Raw genomic sequence first — 23,277 nt, 5'->3', positions numbered from 1 at the left:
ACCAACTTGCGCCAGCTAACACTACCTAGAAAAGAAGAAAAATCATAGTCAACCTTTCTGTAAATGTTCATGTTTACAAATCAATATTTGGAGTCAAAGTATCAGTGAAATATCGTCCCATAATAATATTGCAATATGTAACTGTTCACTACTATGATTGTGACATGTGGTTGTCTCACCTAGTAGCCATATTAAGATGGGTGAACTAAGTGTAAATCACTTAAGATGGATAAAACTAAGTGTAAATCACTTAAGATGGATGAACTAAGTATAAGTCACTTAAGATGGATGAACTAAGTGTAAATCACTTAAGATGGATAAAACTAAGTATAAGTCACTTAAGATGGATGAACTAAGTATAAGTCACTTAAGATGGATAAAACTAAGTATAAGTCACTTAAGATGGATGAACTAGGTGTAGGTCACTTAAGATGGATGAACTAAGTATAAGTCACTTAAGATGGGTGAACTAAGTGTAAATCACTTAAGATGGATGAACTAAGTGTAAATCACTCTTGGTAAGAGCAACTGCCAAATGATTCAAATCTGTAACTCGATATAAACAGTAACAAGGTAATGTCTCTTATTCTTCTTCTTCTTGAACTTGTTCTTCTTCTTCCCGTGTTCTTTATCATCTGACACGGCGTCGATGACCTCATGATGGTGGTGTCCATCGTGGGGGGGGCGAGGGCTCGCCCGTATCCTGAACAGCCCGGGGAATTTGGTGGGGCTGATCTCCTCCGTTCTAGACACAGTCCTGGGTCTCTTCTCTCCTCTGGTCAGTGATACGTTACCTCCCCATTAGACCTGCAGGGGGCAGTACACACACACACTTCATCACGTAGTACAAAGAGTAATACAGGTAGGTTACTAAAGCCAGCCAGGACAGGGGAGAACGACTGCCTCCTCTCATTGAAGCCACAGAAGTTCAAGGCCCACCGCAGTACATTATTTGCAGAAAGCAGGACCGCCCCCCAATTATAATGAATGGAAAAATGGCCTTCTTCCTAGTCAACCTTCGTGTAAATAAAAAAATGTTTAGAAAACAATCATGGCACCAATAATAGCTTCTAATTAGGGGTGTGATGTGTGTGAATGTTGATGTTAAGGATCACAATTTCATTTTAAGAAAAAAAATCTTAACATAGATGTAGAAAGTAACCAGCATAGTGGGTCTAGGAGCGTGGAAACACGAGGCCTTGCTGCTTTGAAGCCTTGGCTACCACGCTGTGAACAGCGTGAAGTGAACCCTCAATTACATTTTAACTTCACTTGACCAGTTGTCCGTGTAGTTGGTCCTTTTTGGCGGTGGGAATGTGACACAATATATCCACAGGAAAGTATAAAGACATTAACTTTTCAAAGTGCTGGTAGTGCGTTCTGATTTCTATCACCTGAAACGTGCTCAGAACGAGGTGCACCAGCTCGGTAAGTAGTCTTGTATTTGTATCTTCTGAGCACGCTTCAGGTGTTATAAATCTGAAAGCACGACCAGCGGTTTTGAAAAGTTCACGTATTTATAATTTCCTGTGGATATATTGTGTCACATTCCCACCTCCTAAAGGACTAACTACATGTACACTAAAGAAATACATTTAATTAAACATTCTGGCTTGTAGAGGTCGTAAGAGGAAACTTTCCCGATTCAAACTCTCATTTCTGTTCGACATAGAATTCAACGCCGGGTTTCCAGGCGAGCTACAGCTGCTTCAGAAGGGGGAAGGGCAGGTAGATTACATACACACATGTAAAGACTTTCAGCTTGCAAGCAGACACTGGAAGAAGCTTTCTGATTGACAGACGGAAGGGGTTCTGTACAGGCGTTTTGTTGCATATTTTGTGGGTTATTAACCAGTTCCCATGCAGTATAGATCACTTCCGTTCCCGGTTCTAATTCTGTTCCGTTCATTTTTTTGTTATTATTTTCCGGTTGAAACATGAAGCAAAACTGTTAATTTGTCACATCCCTGCTTCTAATACACCAGATGTATATTCTTGAACAGACTATTTTCAAATTCCACTCAAAAGAAGTTAAGGATAATTGAGTTGCTAAAGATTTATTTAGACGGGGCAGCACTGAGCTAGCCTGCAATGTCATTTCCTGAAGCAGCTCAAAGCTGCGTATGTTGTCTCCATGAGACGCCATCTTAACGACTTAAGTTGGCTTCAATTTACTATTGAGTGTTCACATAGGAATGAATGGTTTCACGTGATCGATGAATTTGTCTACACGGTCATTAGATCAAGGACACGCTGACACATCACCTTTCTATCACACCTGCAGGAGGCAGTACACACACACACGCTTCAGTCAAACAGTACAGTGGAACAGCTGCAGCATTGGTAAGGGAAGAACGATACCTAGTCAGTTGTACAAATGAATGCATTCAACTGAAATGTGTCTTCTGCATTTAACTCAACCCCTGTCAATCAGAGAGGTGTAGGGGGGGATGCCATAATCGACATCCACATCTTCGTCGCCTGCGGAACAGTGGGTTAACAACATTTCCACCCCGCTGATCCTCAACACTGGGGCCCCACAAGGGTGCGTTCTGAGCCCTCTCCTGTACTCCCTGTTCACCCACGACTGCGTGGCCACGCACGCCTCCAACTCAATCATCAAGTTTGCGGACGACACAACAGTGGTAGGCTTGATTACCAACAACGACGAGACGGCCTACAGGGAGGAGGTGAGGGCCCTCGGAGTGTGGTGTCAGGAAAATAACCTCACACTCAACGTCAACAAAACTAAGGAGATGATTGTGGACTTCAGGAAACAGCAGAGGGAACTCCCCCCTATCCACATTGATGGAACAGTAGTGGAGAGGGTAGTAAGTTTTAAGTTCCTCGGCGTACACATCACAGACAAGCTGAATTGGTCCACCCACACAGACAGCTTCGTGAAGAAGGCCCAGCAGCGCCTCTTCAACCTCAGGAGGCTGAAGAAATTCGGCTTGTCACCAAAAGCACTCACAAACTTCTACAGATGCACAATCGAGAGCATCCTGTCGGGCTGTATCACCGCCTGGTACGGCAACTGCTCCGCCCACAACCGTAAGGCTCTCCAGAGGGTAGTGAGGTCTGCACAACGCATCACGGGGGGGCAAACTACCTGCCCTCCAGGACACCTACACCACCCGATGTCACAGGAAGGCCATAAAGATCATCAAGGACAACAACCACCCGAGCCACTGCCTGTTCACCCCGCTATCATCCAGAAGGCGAGGTCAGTACAGGTGCATCAAAGCTGGGACCGAGAGACTGAAAAACAGCTTCTATCTCAAGGCCATCAGACTGTTAAACAGCCACCACTAACATTGAGTGGCTGCTGCCAACACACTGACTCAACTCCAGCCACTTTAATAATGGGAATTGATGGGAAATGATGTAAAATATATCACTAGCCACTTTAAACAATGCTACCTAATATAATGTTTACATACCCTACATTATTTATCTCATATGTATATGTATATACTGTACTCTATATCATCTACTGCATCTTTCTGTAATACATGTATCACTAGCCACTTTAACTATGCCACTTTGTTTACATACTCATCTCATATGTATATACTGCACTCAATACCATCTACTGTATCTTGCCTATGCCGCTCTGTACTCACTCATATATCTTTATGTACATATTCTTTATCCCCTTACACTGTCTATAAGGTAGTGGTTTTGGAATTGTTAGCTAGATTAATTGTTGGTTATTACTGCATTGTCGGAACTAGAAGCACAAGCATTTCGCTACACTCGCAACATCTGCTAACCATGTGTATGTGACAAATACAATTTGATTTGATTTGATTTTTAACTGCCTTGCTCAAGGGGCAGAACCGATTTTTACCTTGTCTGCTTGGGGATTCGATCCAGGAACCTCTCGGTTACTAGCCAAAAGGCTACCTTTTGTGTAATGTGTATCAAAGATTCTAATGTGTATCAAAGATTCTAATGTTTATCAAAGATTCTAATGTTTATCAAAGATTCTCATAAATCCACCAGATGAGGTCCAAAAAATATGACAGCCTCAACAGCACAGAAGAAGAAGAGACCAAATGAAATCTCAAAACAGCTACTGTTTCAATAGAATGACCTACCATTGCCGATGACAGTCAATCAATTGTATTTTACAAAGCCCTTTTTTTTTTACGTCAGCCTATGACAGGTCACAGGTCAAGAGATACAGGGCATTCGGGAAAATATTCAAACCCCTTTGTCCACATTCTGTTATTTTACAGCCCTGTTCTAAAATGTATTGAATTATTTTTTCCCCCTCAGCAATCTACACACAATAACTCATAATGACAAAGCGAAAACAGGTTTAGACGTTTTTGTAAATTTATCAAAAATAAAAAAAACAGAAATACCTTATTTACATCAGTATTCAGAACCTTTGCTATGAGACTCAACATTGAGCTCAGTTGCATCCTGTTTGCATTTATCATCTTTGAGATGTTTCTACAACTTGGAGTCCACCTGTGGTAAATTTAATTGATTGGACATGATTTGGAATGGCACACACCTGTGTATATAAGGTCCCACAGTTGACAGTGCATGTCAGAGCAAAAACCAAGCCATGAGGTCGAAGGAATTGTCCGTAGAGCTCCGAGACAGAATTGTGTCGAGGCTACAGATCTGGGGAAGGATACCAAAACATTTCTGCAGCTTTGAAGATCCCCAAGAGCACAGTGGCCTCCATCATTCTTAAATGGAGGAAGTTTGGAACCGCCAAGAGAACTGGTCACTCTGGCAAACTGAGCAATCGGGGGAGAAGGGCCTTGGTTGGGGAGATGACCAAGAACCCGATGGTCACTCTATCAGAGCTCCAGAGTTCCTCTGTGGATATGGGAGAACCTTCCAGAAGGACAACCATCTCTGCAGCACCACCAATCAGGCCTTTATGGTAGACTGGCCAGTCAGAAGCCACTCCTCAGTAGAAGGCACATGACATGCCGCTTGGTGTTTACCAAAAGGCACCTAAAGGACTCTCAGACCATGAGAAACAAGATTCTCTGGTCTGATGAAATCAAGACTGAACTCTTTGGCCTGAATGCCAAGCAAAGATTCTAAATGCCAAGCATCACTTTTGAAGGAAACCTGGCACCATCCCTACGGTGAAGCATGGTGGTGGCAGCATCATGCTGTTGGGATGTTTTTCAGAGGCAGGGACTGGGAGACGAGGGAAATATGAACGGAGCAAAGTACTGTCACGAGAATTTTCTAAACTAAACAATAATTTAAGCTTTCACCAATTCCCAGAGGTTGTAAGTCTCAGGTTCAAAATAAGAATTAGGCAAAGTCTCAGATACTGCAAAAGGTTAGTTGTTCTTTATTCAGAGAGCTCTCAAGTCAAAATTGAGAACACAGTCTTTATAACACCCACACACACAAACACATAACTGAATTATTCTCAATAGAAACTCCACCTTTCTTTTAGGTGGGCTGTATTGTTTTCCACAGTTCACATTCCTAGTTTATCACTTTACTACCAGCCTGGAAGTTTCTAGCCGTTCCTCTCCTCCCTAGATTAGAGAGGCCTTGGAAGGGCCCTCTTTTCTGTTGTAAGTTTTCAGAGTTATAACCAAGTCATGTGTAGTTCAGTTGTCCTTTGTTTTCTCAGCTATACATTTCTCACTCTTAACTTGTCTCACACACACATTATTGGATTATAGTCTTATAATTCTAATACATTTCACACCGTTTAAACATATACATTCCTTTATCAAGTAGAGAGATCCTTGATGAAAACCTGCTCCTGATCGATCAGGACCTCAGACTGGGGCGAAGGTTCACCTTCCAACAGGACAGCAACCCTAAGCACAAAGCCAAGACAGCTCAGGAGTAGCTTCGGGACAAGTCATTGAATGTCCTTGATTGGCCCAGCCAGAGCCCAGACTTGAACCTGATCGAACATCTCTGGAGAGACCTGAAAATAGCTGTGTGGCAACGCTCCCCATCCAACCTGACAGAGATTGAGATGATCTGCAGAGAGAAGAATGGGAAACTCCTACAGGTATGCCAAGCTTGAAGCCTAGCGTCATACCCAAGAAGACTCGAGGCTGTAATCACTGCCAAATTTGCTTCAACAAAGTTCTGAGTAAAGGGTCTGAATACTTATGCAAATGTAATATTTCCAGTACTTTGGTGCGAAAAGCACGAATCAATCTCAGAACAACAGCAAAGGACCTTGTGAAGATGCTGGGAGAAACAGATACTTTTGTATCTATATCCACAGTAAAACGAGTCCTATATCAACATAACCTGAAAGGCCACTCAGCAAGGAAGAAGCCACTGCTCCAAAACCGCCATAAAAAAAGCAAACTACCGTTTGCAGCTGTACATGGGGACAAAGATCGTACTTTTTGGAGAAATGTCCTCTGTTCTGATAAAACAAAAATTGAACTGTTTGGCCATAATGACCATCGTTATGTTTGGAGGAAAAAGGGGGAGGCTTGCAAGCCAAACACCATCATCCCAACCGTGAAGCACAGGGGTGGCAGCATCACGATGTGGGGGTGCTTTGCTGCAGGAGGGACTGGTGCACTTCACAAAATAGATGACATCATAAGGGAGGAAAATGATGTGGATATATTGAAGCAACATCTCAAGACATCAGTCAGGAAGTTAAAGCTTGGTCGCAAATGGGTCTTCCAAATGAACAATGACCCCAAGCATACTTCCAAAGTTGTGTCAAAATGGCTTAAGGACAACAATGTTAAGGTATTGGAGTGGCCATCACAAAGCCCTGAACTCAATCCCATAGAAAATATGTAGGCAGGACTGAAAAAGCATGTGAGAGCAAGGAGGCCTACAAACCTGACTCAGTTACACCAGCTCTGGAGAATGGGACAAAATTCAATCAATTCCAAAACACAATTTTGGTTATATCTGTATTATTAAAGTCCTGTGTGTTCTGTGAAATAACGAGGTTTATATTGTTATATTACGCCAGAGTAGAAAAAGGTTAAACTTAATACAAACCATACCAAGTCAAACATTTTATTTGGCACAATTATTGTAAAAAATAAAAAACATTATCAACAAACAGCTCTAGTAAAAACATTTTTATTTTTTTACATCTCAAATACACAGAATAAAATAATGATAAAACAATAAATCAGTAAGAAGGAAAATATTTGACGTTATTCACTCTCATGAAAGAAACATCAGAGATAAATTCAGTCAGCTAGCTCTGATGGTTACAATGAATATTGGACCGTGTCAGTCAGTCTTCTTATGTTTGGTCAGCGGTGGCAACAGAAACTTTTCATTGGGGAAGCTTAAGGGGTAAGCTAAGGGGCAAGCTAAGGGGCAAGCTAAGGGGCAAGCTAAGGGGCAAGCTAAGGGGCAAGCTAAGGGGCAAGCTAAGGGGGAAGATAAGGGGTCCTGTCATATATGATGTACTAATACAATATTTTTTTTGGGGGGGGGGACTAGGCAATTTTGAGGAGGCTTCAGCATCGTGTAGCCCCTCTCTGGAGCCACCCATTGTTTTGGTCCATATTTTTGGTGCCAGTCTCCACCACCATGGAGCCATCCGTCTTCAGAACAGACAGTTCATGGATCCATCCAGCATCTGTTTTCAGAACAGACAGTTCATGCACTTAACAGCCTTGCTGCCGTAGTCCAGACACTCCGGGCCGATGCACTGACAGCAGGCGTTGTGGAACCAGCGGTACTTCGACCCTCCCATCGACTCACAGTATAGTTTACACTGGCGGATGGATACGCAGTCGTCAAAGTAGACCACCGTACACATGTTATCTGGGGGACAAGGGTGGAAGGTGGAGGGATAGAGAAAAAAAAATAGGGCACTGGTCAGCTCTCTCAGTAACCACATATTTAAAACATAACTAGTAAATCCCATGAAAACATATTTATATCCGTAGTAAGTAGATACCTGCTAAAAGCGGTCATCATTAACCTTCCAATGTTTTCCTTAGGGTTTGCTTTTATGACTGAGGACAATGGGTGTGCTGCTAACACTAAGTGTGACCATGTGTTCTAGATTGCGTCCCAATTGGCACCCTATTCCCTATGCAGTGCACTACTTTTCATTGGGCCCTGGTCAAAAGTGGTTCACTACATAGGGACTAGGGTGCCCATTGGGACGCACATCTGGTGTTTCTAATGAGTTAACAGCTGGGCACTGTGGTGGGAACCAACCAACGCTCTAATATTTAACCAATATGGGGTCTCAGGAAACTCATGAGTGCAGTGTCTTTTTTTTTCTATAAGAGCTAGATCAAAGGTTCAGGACCAAACCAGAAAGAGGAGAGGAAGAGAGAAGGAAACTAGAAGGAGGAGGTAATAATAACCCAGCCAGAGAAGAGAGGAGGAACGGGAGGAGAGCGAGAGAGAAGAGGGAGGAACGAGAGGAGAGCAAGAGAGAAGAGGGAGGAACGAGAGGAGAGCGAGAGAGAAGAGGGAGGAACGAGAGGAGAGCGAGAGAGAAGAGGGAGGAACGAGAGGAGAGCGAGAGAGAAGAGGGAGGAACGAGAGGAGAGCGAAGAGGGAGGAACGAGAGGAGAGCGAAGAGGGAGGAACGGGAGGAGAGAGAAGAGGGAGGAACGGGAGGAGAGAGAAGAGGAGGAACGGGAGGAGAGAGAAGAGGAGGAACGGGAGGAGAGAGAAGAGGGAGGAACGGGAGGAGAGCGAAGAGGGAGGAACGGGAGGAGAGCGAAGAAGGAGGAACGGGAGGAGAGAGAAGAGGAGGAACGGGAGGAGAGAGAAGAGGAGGAACGGGAGGAGAGAGAAGAGGAGGAACGGGAGGAGAGAGAAGAGGGAGGAACGGGAGGAGAGCGAAGAGGGAGGAACGGGAAGAGAGCGAAGAAGAGGAACGGGAGGAGAGAGTAGAGGAGGAACAGGAGAAGAGGGAGGAACGGGAGGAGAGCGAAGAGGAGGAACGGGAGGAGAGAGAAGAGGAGGAACGGGAGGAGAGCGAAGAGGAGGAACGGGAGGAGAGCGAAGAGGAGGAACGGGAGGAGAGCGAAGAGGAGGAACGGGAGGAGAGCGAAGAGGAGGAACGGGAGAGAGCGAAGAGGAGGAACGGGAGGAGAGCGAAGAGGAGGAACCGGGAGGAGAGCGAAGAGGAGGAACGGGAGGAGAGCGAAGAGGAGGAACGGGAGGAGAGCGAAGAGGAGGAACGGGAGGAGAGCGAAGAGGGAGGAACGGGAGGAGAGCGAAGAGGAGGAACGGGAGGAGAGCGAAGAGGAGGAACGGGAGGAGAGCGAAGAGGAGGAACGGGAGGAGAGAGAAGAGGAGGAACGGGAGGAGAGAGAAGAGGAGGAACGGGAGGAGAGAGAAGAGGAGGAACGGGAGGAGAGAAGAGGAGAACGGAGGAGAGAGAAGAGGGAGGAACGGGAGGAGAGAGAAGAGGGAGGAACGGGAGGAGAGAGAAGAGGGAGGAACGGGAGGAGAGAGAAGAGGGAGGAACGGGAGGAGAGAGAAGAGGGAGGAACGGGAGGAGAGAGAAGAGGGAGGAACGGGAGGAGAGAGAAAGGAGGAACGGGAGGAGAGAGAAGAGGAGGAACGGGAGGAGAGAAGAAGAGGAGGAACGGGAGGAGAAGAGAAGAGGAGGAACGGGGGAAGGAACGGGAGGAGAGAGAAGAGGAGGAACGGGAGGAGAGAGAGGGAGGGAGAACGGGAGGAGAGCGAAGAGGGGAGGAAACGGAGGAGGAGCGAAGAGGGAGGAACGGGAGGAGAGCGAAGAGGAAGGAACGGAAGGAGAGCGAAGAGGGAGGAACGAGAGGAAGGAGAGCGAAGAGGAGGAACGGGAGGAGAGCGAAGAGGAGGAAACGGGGAGGAGAGCGAAGAGGAGGAACGGGAGGAGAGCGAAGAGGAGGAACGGAAGGAGAGCGAAGAGGAGGAACGGGAGGAAGAGAGAAGAGGAGGAACGGGAGGAGAGAGAAGAGGAGGAACGGGAGGAGAGGAAGAGGAGAAGAACGGGAGGAGATAGAAGAGGAGGAACGGGAGGAGAGAGAAGAGGAGAACGGGAGGAGAGAGAAGAGGAGAACGGGAGGAGAGAGAAGAGAGAAGAGGCGGGAACGGGAGGAGAGAGAAGAGGGAGGAACGGGAGACCAGAGCGAGAGGAGGAACCGGGAGGAGAGAGAAAGGTATGGGAACGGGAGGAGAGAGAAGAGGGAGGAACGGGAGGAGAGCGAAGAGGAGGAACGGGCAGGAGAGCGAGAGGGAAGACGGGAGGAGAGAGAAGAGGAGGAACAGGGAGGAGAGAGAAGGGGAAGAACGGGAGGAAGAGAGAGGAACGGGAGGAGAGAGAGAGGAGGACGGGAGGAACGGGAGGATGAGAGAGAGGAGGGAACGGGAGAGAGAGAGAGGAGGGAGGAACGGGAGGAGAGCGAGAGGGAGGAACGGGAGGAGAGCGAAGAGGGAGGAACGAGGAGGAAGACCGAAGAGGGGAACGGGAGCAGGGAGAGCGAAGGAGGGAACGAGAGGAGAGCGGAAGAGGAGGAACGGGAGGAGAGCGACGAGGGAAGGACGGAGGAGAGCGAAGAGGAGGACGGGAGGAGAGGCGAAGAGGAGGAACGGGGAGGAAGAGCGAGGATAGACGGAGGAGAGAGAAGAGGAGGGAACGGAGGAGAGAGAAGAGGAGGAACGGGAGGAGAGAGAAGAGGAGAACGGGAGGAGAGAGAAGAGGAGGAACGGGAGGAGAGAGAAGAGGGAGAACGGGAGGAGAGCGAAGAGGAAAGAACGGGAGGAGAGAGAAGAGGAGGAACGGGAGGAGAGCGAAGAGGAAGGAACGGGAGGAGAGCGAAGAGGAGGAACGGGAGCAGAGAGAAGAGAGAACGGGAGGAGAGAGAGAGGAGGAACGGGAGAGAGCGAAGAGGAGGAACGGGAGGAGAGCGAAGAGGAAGAACGGAGGAGAGAGAAGAGGAGGAACGGGAGGAGAGAGAAGAGGGAGGAAAGCGAAGAGGGAGAACGGGAGGAGAGAGAAGAGAGAACGGGAGGAGAGAGAAGAGGGAGGAACGGGAGGAGAGAGAAGAGGAGGAACGGGAGGAGAGAGAAGAGGAGGAACGGGAGGAGAGCGAAGAGGAGGAACGGAGGAGAGAAAGAGGAGGAACGGGAGGAGAGCGAAGAGGAGGAACGGGAGGAGAGCGAAGAGGAGGAACGGAGGAGAGCGAAGAGGAGGAACGGGAGGAGAGCGAAGAGGAGGAACGGGAGGAGAGCGAAGAGGAGGAACGGGAGGAGAGCGAAGAGGAGGAACGGAGGAGAGAGAAGAGGAGGAACGGAGGAGAGAGAAGAGGAGGAACGGGAGGAAAGAGAAGAGGAGGAACGGGAGGAGAGAGAAGAGGAGGAACGGGAGGAGAGAGAAGAGGAGGAACGGGAGGAGAGAGAAGAGGAGGAACGGGAGGAGAGCGAAGAGGGAGGAACGGGAGGAGAGAGAAGAGGAAGAACGGGAGGAGAGCGAAGAGGAGGAACGGAGCAGAGAGAGGAGGAACGGAGGAGAGAGAAGAGGAGGAACGGGAGGAGAGCGAAGAGGAGGAACGGGAGAGAGAGAAGAGGAGGAACGGGAGGAGAGAGAAGAGGAGGAACGGGAGGAGAGCGAAGAGGAGGAGAGAGAGAAGAGGGAGGAACGGGAGGAGAGCGAAGAGGAGGAACGGGAGGAGAGAGAAGAGGGAGGAAAGCGAAGAGGGAGGAACGGGAGGAGAGAGAAGAGAGAGGAACGGAGGAGAGAGAAGAGGAGGAACGGAGGAGAGAGAAGAGGAGGAACGGGAGGAGAGAGAAGAGGAGGAACGGGAGGAGAGAGAAGAGGAGGAACGGGAGGAGAGAGAAGAGGAGGAACGGGAGGAGAGAGAAGAGGAGGAACGGGAGGAGAGCGAAGAGGAGGAACGGGAGGAGAGCGAAGAGGAGGAACGGGAGGAGAGAGAAGAGGGGAGGGAGAAGAGAGAAGAGGGAGGAGAGCGAAGAGGGAGGAACGGGAGGAGAGCGAAGAGGAGGAACGGGAGGAGAGCGAAGAGGAGAAACGGGAGGAGAGCGAAGAGGAGGAACGGGAGGAGAGCGAAGAGGAGGAACGGGAGGAGAGCGAAGAGGAGGAACGGGAGGAGAGCGAAGAGGAGGAACGGGAGGAGAGCGAAGAGGAGGAACGGGAGGAGAGCGAAGAGGAGGAACGGGAGGAGAGCGAAGAGGAGGAACGGGAGGAGAGAGAAGAGGAGGAACGGGAGGAGAGAGAAGAGGAGGACGGAGGAGAGAGAAGAGGAGGAACAGGAGAAGAGGGAGGAACGGGAGGAGAGCGAAGAGGGAGGAACGGGAGAGCGAAGAGGAGGAACGGGAGGAGAGAGAAGAGGAGGAACGGGAGAAGAGCGAAGAGGGAGGAACGGGAGGAGAGCGAAGAGGAGGAACGGGAGCAGAGAGAAGAGGAGGAACGGAGGAGAGAGAAGAGGAGGAACGGGAGGAGCGCGAAGAGGAGGAACGGGAGGAGAGCGAAGAGGAGGAACGGGAGGAGAGAAAGAGGAGGAACGGGAGGAGAGAGAAGAGGAGGAACGGGAGGAGAGAGAAGAGAGGAACGGAGGAGAGAGAAGAGGGAGGAAAGCGAAGAGGGAGGAACGGGAGGAGAGAGAAGAGGAGGAACGGAGGAGAGAGAAGAGGAGGAACGGGAGGAGAGAGAAGAGGAGGAACGGAGGGAGAGAAGAGAGGAACGGGAGGAGAGAGAAGAGGGAGGAACGGGAGGAGAGAGAAGAGGAGGAACGGGAGGAGAGCGAAGAGGGAGGAACGGAGGAGAGAGAAGAGGAGGAACGGGAGGAGAGCGAAGAGGGAGAACGGGAGGAGAGAAGAGGAAGAACGGGAGGAGAGCGAAGAGGGAGGAACGGGAGGAGAGCGAAGAAGGAGGACGGGAGGAGAGAGAAGAGGAGGAACGGAGGAGAGCAAGAGAGAAGAGGGAGGAACGAGAGGAGAGCGAAGAGAAGAGGGAGGACGAGAGGAGAGCAAGAGAGAAGAGGGAGGAACGAGAGGAGAGCGAAAGAGAAGAGGGAGGAACGAGAGGAGAGCGAGAGAGAAGAGGGAGGAACGAGAGGAGAGCGAGAGAGAAGAGGGAGGAACGAGAGGAGAGCGAGAGAGAAGAGGGAGGACGAGAGGAGAGCGAAGAGGGAGGAACGAGAGGAGAGCGAAGAGGGAGGAACGGGAGGAGAGAGAAGAGGGAGGAACGGGAGGAGAGAGAAGAGGAGGAACGGGAGGAGAGAAAGAAGAGGAGGAACGGGAGGAGAGAGAAGAGGGAGGAACGGGAGGAGAGCGAAGAGGGAGGAACGGGAGGAGAGCGAAGAAGGAGGAACGGGAGGAGAGAGAAGAGGAGAACGGGAGGAGAGAGAAGAGGAGAACGGGAGGAGAGAGAAGAGGAGGAACGGGAGGAGAGAGAAGAGGAGGAACGGGAGGAGAGCGAAGAGGGAGGAACGGGAAGAGAGCGAAGAAGAGGAACGGGAGGAGAGAGTAGAGGAGGAACAGGAGAAGAGGAGGAACGGGAGGAAGCGAAGAGGAGGAACGGGAGGAGAGAGAAGAGGAGGAACGGGAGGAGAGCGAAGAGGAGAACGGGAGGAGAGCGAAGAGGAGGAACGGGAGGAGAGCGAAGAGGAGGAACGGGAGGAGAGCGAAGAGGAGGAACGAGGAAGAGCGAAGAGGAGGAACGGAGGAGAGCGAAGAGGAGGAACGGGAGGAGAGCGAAGAGGAGGAACGGGAGGAGAGCGAAGAGGAGGAACGGGAGGAGAGCGAAGAGGAGGAACGGGAGGAGAGCGAAGAGGAGGAACGGGAGGAGAGCGAAGAGGAGGAACGGAGGAGAGCGAAGAGGAGGAACGGGAGGAGAGAGAAGAGGAGGAACGGGAGAGAGAGAAGAGGAGGAACGGGAGGAGAGAGAAGAGGAGGAACGGGAGGAGAGAGAAGAGGAGGAACGGGAGGAGAGAGAAGAGGAGGAACGGGAGGAGAGAGAAGAGGGAGGAACGGGAGGAGAGAGAAGAGGGAACGGGAGGAGAGAGAAGAGGGAGGAACGGGAGGAGAGAGAAGAGGGAGGAACGGGAGGAGAGAGAAGAGGGAGGAACGGGAGGAGAGAGAAAGGAGGAACGGGAGGAGAGAGAAGAGGAGGAACGGAGGAGAGAGAAGAGGAGGAACGGGAGGAGAGAGAAGAGGAGGAACGGGAGGAGAGAGAAGAGGAGGAACGGGAGGAGAGAGAAGAGGAGGAACGGGAGGAGAGAGAAGAGGGAGGAACGGGAGGAGAGCGAAGAGGAGAACGGGAGGAGAGCGAAGAGGGAGGAACGGGAGGAGAGCGAAGAGGAGGAACGGGAGGAGAGCGAAGGGAGGACGAGAGGAGAGCGAAGAGAGGAACGGGAGGAGAGCGAAGAGAGGAACGGAGGAGAGCGAAGAGAGGAAACGGGAGGAGAGCGAAGAGGAGGAACGGGAGGAGAGCGAAGAGGAGGAACGGGAGGAGAGAGAAGAGGAGGAACGGGAGGAGAGAGAAGAGGAGGAACGGGAGGAGAGAGAAGAGGAAGAACGGAGGAGATAGAAGAGGAGGAACGGAGAGAGAGAGAGGAGGAACGGGAAGAGAGAAGAGGAGGAACGGAGGAGAGAGAAGAGGAGAACGGGAGAGAGAGAAGAGAGAAGAGGGAGGAACGGGAGGAGAGAGAAGAGGGAGGAACGGGAGGAACGAAGAGGGAGGAACGGGAGGAGAGCGAAGAGGAGGAACGGGAGGAGAGCGATGAGGGAGGAACGAGAGGAGAGCGAAGAGGAGAACGGGAGGAGAGCGAAGAGGAGGAACGGGAGGAGAGCGAAGAGGAGGAACGGAGGAGAGCGAAGAGGAGGAACGGGAGGAGAGCGAAGAGGAGGAACGGGAGGAGAGAGAAGAGGAGGAACGGGAGGAGAGAGAAGAGGGAAACGGGAGAGAGAGAAGAGGAAGAACGGGAGGAGAGAGAAGAGGAGGAACGGAGGAGAGAGAAGAGGAGGAACGGAGGAGAGAAAAGGAGGAACGGGAGGAGAGAGAAGAGGAGGAACGGGAGGAGAGAGAAGAGGAGGAACGGGAGGAGAGAGAAGAGGGAGGAAAGCGAGAGAAGAAGAGGAGGAAAGCGAAGAGGGAGGAACGGGAGGAGAGAGAAGAGAGAGAACGGGAGGAGAGAGAAGAGGAGGAACGGAGGAGAGAGAAGAGAGGAACGGGAGGAGAGAGAAGAGGAGGAACGGGAGGAGAGAGAAGAGGAGGAACGGGGGGAGAGAGAAGAGGAGGAACGGGAGGAGAGAGAAGGGAGGAACGGGGGGAGAGAGAAGAGGAGGAACGGGAGGGAGAGAGAAGAGGGAGGAACGGGAGGAGAGAGAAGAGAGGAACGGGAGGAGAGCGAAGAGGAGGAACGGGAGGAGAGCGAAGAGGAGGAACGGGAGGAGAGCGAAGAGGAGGAACAGGAGGAAGCGAAGAGGAGGAACGGGAGGAGAGCGAAGAGGAGAACGGGAGGAGAGCGAAGAGGAGGAACGGGAGGAGAGCGAAGAGGAGGAACGGGAGGAGAGCGAAGAGGAGGAACGGGAGGAGAGCGAAGAGGAGGAACGGGAGGAGAGAGAAGAGGAGGAACGGGAGGAGAGAGAAGAGGAGGAACGGGAGGAGAGAGAAGAGGAGGAACGGAGAGAGAGAGAGGAGGAACGGGAGGAGAGCGAAGAGGAGGAACGGGAGGAGAGCGAAGAGGAGGAACGGGAGGAGAGCGAAGAGGAGGAACGGGAGGAGAGCGAAGAGGAGTAACGGGAGGAGAGCGAAGAGGAGGAACGGGAGGAGAGCGAAGAGGAGGAACGGAGAGAGAAGATAGGAAGCGGGAGGAGAGAAGAGGAGGAACGGGAGGAGAGAGAAGAGGAGGAACAGGAGAAGAGGGAGGAACGGGAGGAGAGCGAAGAGGGAGGAACGAGGAGAGCGAAGAGGAGAACGGGAGGAGAGAGAAGAGGAGGAACGGGAGGAGAGAGAAGAGGAGGAACGGGAGGAGAGAGAGAGGGAGGAACGGAGGAGAGAGAAGAGGGAGGAACGGGAGGAGAGAGAGAGGGAGGACGGGAGAAGAGAAACAGGGAGGAGAGAGAGAGGAGGAAACGGGAGGAGAGCGAAGAGGAGGAACGGAGGAGAGAGAAGAGGGAGGAACGGAGGAGAGCGAAGAGGAGGAACGGGAGAGAGCGAAGAGGAGGAACGGAGAGAGCGAAGAGGAGGAACGGGAGGAGAGGAGAGAGAAGAGGAGGAACGGGAGGAGAGCGAGAGAAAGAGGAGGAACGGGAGTGGAGCGAAGAGGAGAACAGGAGGAGAGAGAAGAGGGAGGAACGGGAGGAGAGATGATGAGGAGGACGGGAGGAGAATATGAGAGGAGGAACGGGAGGAAAGCGAAGAGGGAGGAGAGCGAAGAGGGAGGAACGGGAGGAGAGAAAGAGGAGGAACGGGAGGAGAGAGAAGAGGGAGGAACGGGAGAAGAGCGAAGAGGAGGAACGGAGGAGAGCGAAGAGGAGGAACGGGAGGAGAGAGAAGAGGAGGAACGAGAGGAGAGCGAAGAGGAACGGAGCAGAGAGAAGAGGGAGGAGAGAGAAGAGGGAGGAACGGGAGGAGAGCGAAGAGGAGGAACGGGAGGAGAGAGAAGAGGGAGGAAAGCGAAGAGGAGGAACGGAGGAGAGAGAGAAGAAGAGAGGAACGGGAGGAGAGAGAAGAGGAGGAACGGGAGGAGAGAGAAGAGGAGGAACGTAGGAGAGAGAAGAGGAGGAACGGGAGGAGAGAGAAGAGGAGGAACGGGAGGAGAGAAGAAGGAGGAACGGGAGGAGAGCGAAGAGGAGGAACGGGAGAGAGCGAAGGGGAGGAACGGGAGGAGAGCGAAGAGGAGGAACGGGAGAAGAGAGAAGAGGGAGGAGAGCGAAGAGGGAGTAACGGGAGGAGAGCGAAGAGGAGGAACGGGAGGAGAGCGAAGAGGAGGAATGGGAGGAGAGCGAGAGGAGGAACGGGAGGAGAGAGAAGAGGAGGAACGGGAGGAGAGAGAAGAGGAGGAACGGGAGGAGAGCGAAGAGGAGGAACGGGAGGAGAGCGAAGAGGAGGAACGGGAGGAGAGCGAAGAGGAGGAACGGGAGGAAGAGAAGAGGAGGAACGGGAGGAGAGAGAAGAGGAGGAACGAAGAAGAGGGGAGGAAACGGGAGAGACGCAGAGGGAGGAACGGGAGGAGAGCGAGAGGAGGAACGGGAGGAGAGAGAAGAGGAGGAACGGGAGGAGAGGAGAAGAGGAGGAACGGGAGGAGAGAGGAGGGAGGAACGGGAGGAGAGAGAAGAGGGAGGAACGGGAGGAGAGAGAAGAGGGAACGGGAGGAGAGAGAAGAGGGAGGAGAGAGAAGAGGAGGAACGGAGGAGAGCGAAGAGAGGAACGGGAGGAGAGAGAAGAGGAGGAACGGGAGGAGAGCGAAGAGGAGGAACGGGAGGAGAGCGAAGAGGAGGAACGGGAGGAGAGCGAAGAGGAGGAACGGGAGAGAGCGAAGAGGAGGAACGGGAGGAGAGGAGGAGAGGGGGAACGGAGGATAGCGCGAGAGAGAAGAGGAGAACGGGAGGAGAGCGAGAGAGAAGAGGAGAACGGGAGGAGAGCGAAGAGGAAGAACAGGAGGAGAGAGAAGAGGGAGGAACGGGAGGAGAGGATGATGAGGAGGACGGAGGAGAAGATGATGGAGGAGGAACGGGAGGAAAGCGAAGAGGGAGGAGAGCGAAGAGGGAGGAACGGGAGGAGAGAGAAGAGGAGGAACGGAGGAGAGAGAAGAGGGAGGAACGGAGGAGAGCGAAGAGGGAGGAACGGAGGAGAGCGAAGAGGAGGAACGGGAGGAGAGAGAAGAGGAGGAACGAGAGGAGAGCGAGGAGGAACGGGAGCAGAGAGAAAGAGGAGGAACGGGAGGAGAGAGAAGAGGAGGAACGGGAGGGAGGAAGAGAAGAGGACGGAGAAGCGAAGAGGAGGAACGGGAGGAGAGCGAAGAGGAGGAACGGGAGGAGAGCGAAGAGGAGGAACGGGAGGAGAGCGAAGAGGAGGAACGGGAGGAGAGCGAAGAGGAGGAACGGGAGGAGAGCGAAGAGGAGGAACGGGAGGAGAGCGAAGAGGGAACGGGAGGAGAGCGAAGAGGAGGAACGGGAGGAGAGCGAAGAGGAGGAGGAGAGCGAAGAGGAGGAACGGGAGGAGAGAGAAGAGGAGGAACGGGAGGAGAGAGAAAGAGGAGGAACGGGAGGAGAGAAAGAGGAGGAACGGGAGGAGAAGAGGGGATGAGGAAGGAGAAGAGGGAGGAGAGCGAGAGGAGAAGGATGGGAGGGAAGAGAAAGAAGGGAGGACGGGAGGATGCGAAGAGGAGGAACGGGGGGAGAGAGAAGAGGAGGACGGGAGGAGAGAGAAGAGGAGGAACGGGAGGGAGAGAGAAGAGAGGAACGGGAGGAGAGAGAAGAGGAGGAACGGGAGAGAAGGGAGGGGAGGAGGAGAGAGAAGAGGGAGGAGAGCGAGAGGAGAAGGAGGGGAGGAGGAGAGGAGAAGAGGAGGATGATGAGGAGAGAAGGAAAAGGCAGTTCACATCACCAACATCATCCCTCCAGACTGAACACAACATCCGACTTGGTGTTTCTCCTCTAGTGGGATGACATGTAGTGTAAACTAGAAAATAAAGGAGAGCCGCACACTCTAGGAGCTCAGATGTAAAAATACAATATCCAACGTTTCGATATACCCTGATGAAGACAGCTTGTCTGTCGAAACGTTGGTAATTACATTTTTCCATCTGAGCTCCTAGAGTGTGCAGCTCTCCTTATTTTCAAGTTGTCTACTCCGCTAGCCAGCACCTCGCCTAAATAGGTGTTCTACTCCGCTAGCCAGCACCTCGCCTAAATAGGTGTTCTACTCCGCTAGCCAGCACCTCGCCTAAATAGGTGTTCTACTCCGCTAGCCAGCACCTCGCCTAAATAGGTGTTCTACTTCCGCTAGCCAGCACCTCGCCTAAATAGGTGTTCTACTCCGCTAGCCAGCACCTCGCCTAAATAGGTGTTCTACTCCGCTAGCCAGCACCTCGCCTAAATAGGTGTTCTACTCCGCTAGCCAGCACCTCGTCTTAATAGGTGTTCTACTCCGCTAGCCAGCACCTCGCCTAAATAGGTGTTCTACTCCGCTAGCCAGCACCTCGCCTAAATAGGTGTTCTACTCCGCTAGCCAGCACCTCGTCTAAATAGGTGTTCTACTCCGCTAGCCAGCACCTCGCCTAAATAGGTGTTCTACTCGCTAGCCAGCACCTCGTCTTAATAGGTGTTCTACTCCGCTAGCCAGCACCTCGCCTAAATAGGTGTTCTACTCCGCTAGCCAGCACCTCGTCTTAATAGGTGTTCTACTCCGCTAGCCAGCACCCTCGCCTAAATAGGTGTTCTACTCCGCTAGCCAGCACCTCGCCTAAATAGGTGTTCTACTCCGCTAGCCAGCACCTCGTCTTAATAGGTGATCTACTCCGCTAGCCAGCACCTCATCTAAATAGGTGTCCTACTCCGCTAGCCAGCACCTCGTCTTAATAGGTGTTCTACTCCGCTAGCCAGCACCTCGTCTTAATAGGTGTTCTACTCCGCTAGCCAGCACCTCGCCTAATAGGTGTTCTACTCCCGCTAGCCAGCACCTCGCCTAAATAGGTGTTCTACTCCGCTAGCCAGCACCTCGCCTAAATAGGTGTTCTACTCCGCTAGCCAGCACCTCGCCTAAATAGGTGTGCTACTCCGCTAGCCAGCACCTCGCCTAAATAGGTGTTCTACTCCGCTAGCCAGCACCTCGCCTAAATAGGTGTTCTACTCCGCTAGCCAGCACCTCGTCTTAATAGGTGTTCTACTCCGCTAGCCAGCACCTCGTCTTAATAGGTGTTCTACTCCGCTAGCCAGCACCACGTCTTAATAGGTGTTCTACTCCGCTAGCCAGCACCTCGCCTAAATAGGTGTTCTACTCCGCTAGCCAGCACCTCGCCTAAATAGGTGTTCTACTCCGCTAGCCAGCACCTCGTCTTAATAGGTGTCCTACTCCGCTAGCCAGCACCTCGCCTAAATAGGTGTTCTACTCCGCTAGCCAGCACCTCGCCTAAATAGGTGTTCTACTCCGCTAGCCAGCACCTCGCCTAAATAGGTGTTCTACTCCGCTAGCCAGCACCTCGCCTAAATAGGTGTTCTACTCCGCTAGCCAGCACCTCATCTTAATAGGTGTCCTACTCCGCTAGCCAGCACCTCGTCTTAATAGGTGTGCGTTTCTTTTTCTTCTAGAATGTAGTGTAAACTAACCACTCAGTGTTTTACATCACCGTCTAAACAGTGTTCACTGCAAGGAAGCCCAACTGTCTCTGTAATGACGACGGTGTTCCATTCATAGAAATTGAATCTATCATACTATTCTATTAATATGGTTCCACAGTCTATTCATTCTATTAATATGGTTCCTATGGTTCCAGTCTATTCATTCTATTAATATGGTTCCACAGTCTATTCATTCTATTAATATGGTTCCTATGGTTCCACATTCTATTCATTCTATTAATATGGTTCCACAGTCAAATCATTCTATTAATATGGTTCCACAGTCAAATCATTCTAGTTCTATGGTTCCACAGTCAAATCATTCTAGTTCTATGGTTCCACAGTCAAATCATTCTACTAACATGGTTCCACAGTCAAATCATTCTAGTTCTATGGTTTCGCAACCTTGAGTGTCGTAGCTGCCGTGGATGCTGCTGGCGGGGAGCGATATGTTCTGGTGCTGGTTATCAAGAGTCTCTAGGAAGGAGACCAGGTTCTCATGGTGAGATAGTTCCTCGGCAACGGGAAAGGACACCACCATCATGTTGATAGGGGCGTCGCCCTCCGTGAGGGCTCGGAACAGCGAGGGGATTGGTCGATGGAGTTCCTCCACTGTGCTCTTGGAGGTGGCTGGAGTATCACTGTAGTTCTTAGGGTTACACATCCCTGAGAGAGAACGAGGGAGAGAACGAGGGAGAGTTTACAACGTAATTAGAGCAGTAAAAAATGCAATACGGTCTGATATACCACGGCTGTCAGCCAACCAGCATTCAGGGCTCGAACCACCCAGTTTATAATTCAGTATACCTCCCTTAATTTTCAGAGTCCAATAACGAGTCCACTTTTAAACCAACCTGTGCAGAAAACAACTTGCCAAGTGCACTCAGTCATTTAAGTAACTCCACAGACATTCCTGTCTAATTGAGGAGGCTGGTAACCACCATATTGTTTTTGACTGAGCTGAGGTATTGTTGTGTTTCATGAATAAACACACATATTATACTGTTTGAGATGTGACTTACCAACACAGTCACACACACACACACACAGTACTCACCAACACAGTCACAGCATTCCTCCCACAGTGTCCCCAGACAGAGCATACACTCTTTACAACATGAACAGTTCCCATCGGATGGACGACACTGACACAGCTCCTGCAACACACACACACACACACACCAAACAACCAAGTCAATACAATAAACTACTGACAAGATACAGTATGTTGTTCTCAGAGCTGAGGTTTTCACAGACAGAACCAAGTCTCTACAGAGACCTGTCCACTGTCCCTGTACTGTCTAGTGTAGAGACAGAACCAAGTCTCCACAGAGACCTGTCTAGTGTTACTGTCCCTGTACTGTCTAGAAACATTTCAGAAAAACAGCAGGTCTCTGTCCAGATTTACATTCCACTGTTAGAAATCAAACACAAACAGTCAAGCATTCATAACAGAGACCCTCTATTACTAGTCAGAGCAACTTCATATCACATGGTATCTTCTCTAGGGAGGAGGGGAACATAAACACATGATACTGTATGGTATCTTCTCTAGGATGGAAGGGAACATAAACACATGATACTGTATGGTATCTTCTCTAGGGAGGAGGGGAACATAAACACATGATACTGTATGGTATCTTCTCTAGGATGGAAGGGAACATAAACACATGATACTGTATGGTATCTTCTCTAGGGAGGAGGGGAACATAAACACATGATGCTGTATGGTATCTTCTCTAGGGAGGAGGGGAACATAAACACATGATACTGTATGGTATCTTCTCTAGGGAGGAGGGGAACATAAACACATGATACTGTATGGTATCTTCTCTAGGGAGGAGGGGAACATAAACACATGATGCTGTATGGTATCTTCTCTAGGGAGGAGGGGAACCTAAACACATGATACTGTATGGTATCTTCTCTAGGGAGGAGGGGAACATAAACACATGATACTGTATGGTATCTTCTCTAGGATGGAAGGGAACATAAACACATGATACTGTATGGTCTCTTCTCTAGGGAGGAGGGGAACATAACACATGATACTGTATGGTATCTTCTCTAGGGAGGAGGGGAACATAAACACATGATACTGTATGGTATCTTCTCTAGGGAGGAGGGGAACATAAACACATGATACTGTATGGTATCTTCTCTAGGGAGGAGGGGAACATAAACACATGATACTGTATGGTATCTTCTCTAGGGAGGAGGGGAACATAAACACATGATACTGTATGGTATCTTCTCTAGGGAGGAGGGGAACATAAACACATGATACTGTATGGTATCTTCTTTAGGAAGGAAGGGGAACCTACATGATACTGTATGGTATCTTCTCTAGGGAGGAGGGGAACATAAACACATGATACTGTATGGTATCTTCTCTAGGAAGGAAGGGGAACAAACCTGATACTGTATGGTATCTTCTCTAGGGAGGAGGGGAACATAAACACATGATACTGTATGGTATCTTCTCTAGGGAGGAGGGGAACCTAAACACATGATACTGTATGGTATCTTCTCTAGGGAGGAGGGGAACCTAAACACATGATACTGTATGGTATCTTCTCTAGGGAGGAGGGGAACATAAACACATGATACTGTATGGTATCTTCTTTAGGAAGGAAGGGGAACCTACATGATACTGTATGGTATCTTCTCTAGGGAGGAGGGGAACATAAACACCTGATACTGTATGGTATCTTCTTTAGGAAGGAAGGGGAACCTACCTGATACTGTATGGTATCTTCTTTAGGAAGGAAGGGGAACCTACATGATACTGTATGGTATCTTCTCTGGGAAGGAAGGGGAACAAACCTGATACTGTATGGTATCTTCTCTAGGAAGGAAGGGGAACAAACCTGATACTGTATGGTATCTTCTCTAGGAAGGAAGGGGAACATAAACACATGATACTGTATGGTATCTTCTCTAGGGAGGAGGGGAACATAAACACATGATACTGTATGGTATCTTCTCTGGGAAGGAAGGGGAACCTACATG

General features: G+C 50.7%; 1 protein-coding gene across 2 annotated transcripts in view; it reads right to left on the bottom strand.

Moving 5' to 3' along the window:
• Window positions 1-7,055: 7,055 nt before the first annotated feature.
• The window catches only part of LOC109880790 (twisted gastrulation protein homolog 1-A-like), a 40,140-nt gene continuing 23,918 nt past the window's right edge, over window positions 7,056-23,277 (bottom strand). For both annotated transcript variants that reach the window (XM_031807274.1, XM_031807275.1), the window contains exons 3-5: window positions 21,323-21,422; window positions 20,671-20,931; window positions 7,056-7,770 (exon numbers count right to left, since the gene is read on the bottom strand). In XM_031807274.1, coding sequence (XP_031663134.1) covers window positions 7,589-7,770; window positions 20,671-20,931; window positions 21,323-21,422 — 543 coding nt within the window. In that variant the 3' untranslated portion in view covers window positions 7,056-7,588. The remainder of the gene's footprint in view (window positions 7,771-20,670; window positions 20,932-21,322; window positions 21,423-23,277) is intronic.

Source organism: Oncorhynchus kisutch, linkage group LG27 (assembly GCF_002021735.2).
Source record: "Oncorhynchus kisutch isolate 150728-3 linkage group LG27, Okis_V2, whole genome shotgun sequence".
Classification (NCBI taxonomy): domain Eukaryota; kingdom Metazoa; phylum Chordata; class Actinopteri; order Salmoniformes; family Salmonidae; genus Oncorhynchus; species Oncorhynchus kisutch.
This window is presented reverse-complemented; position numbering and strand designations above follow the sequence as displayed.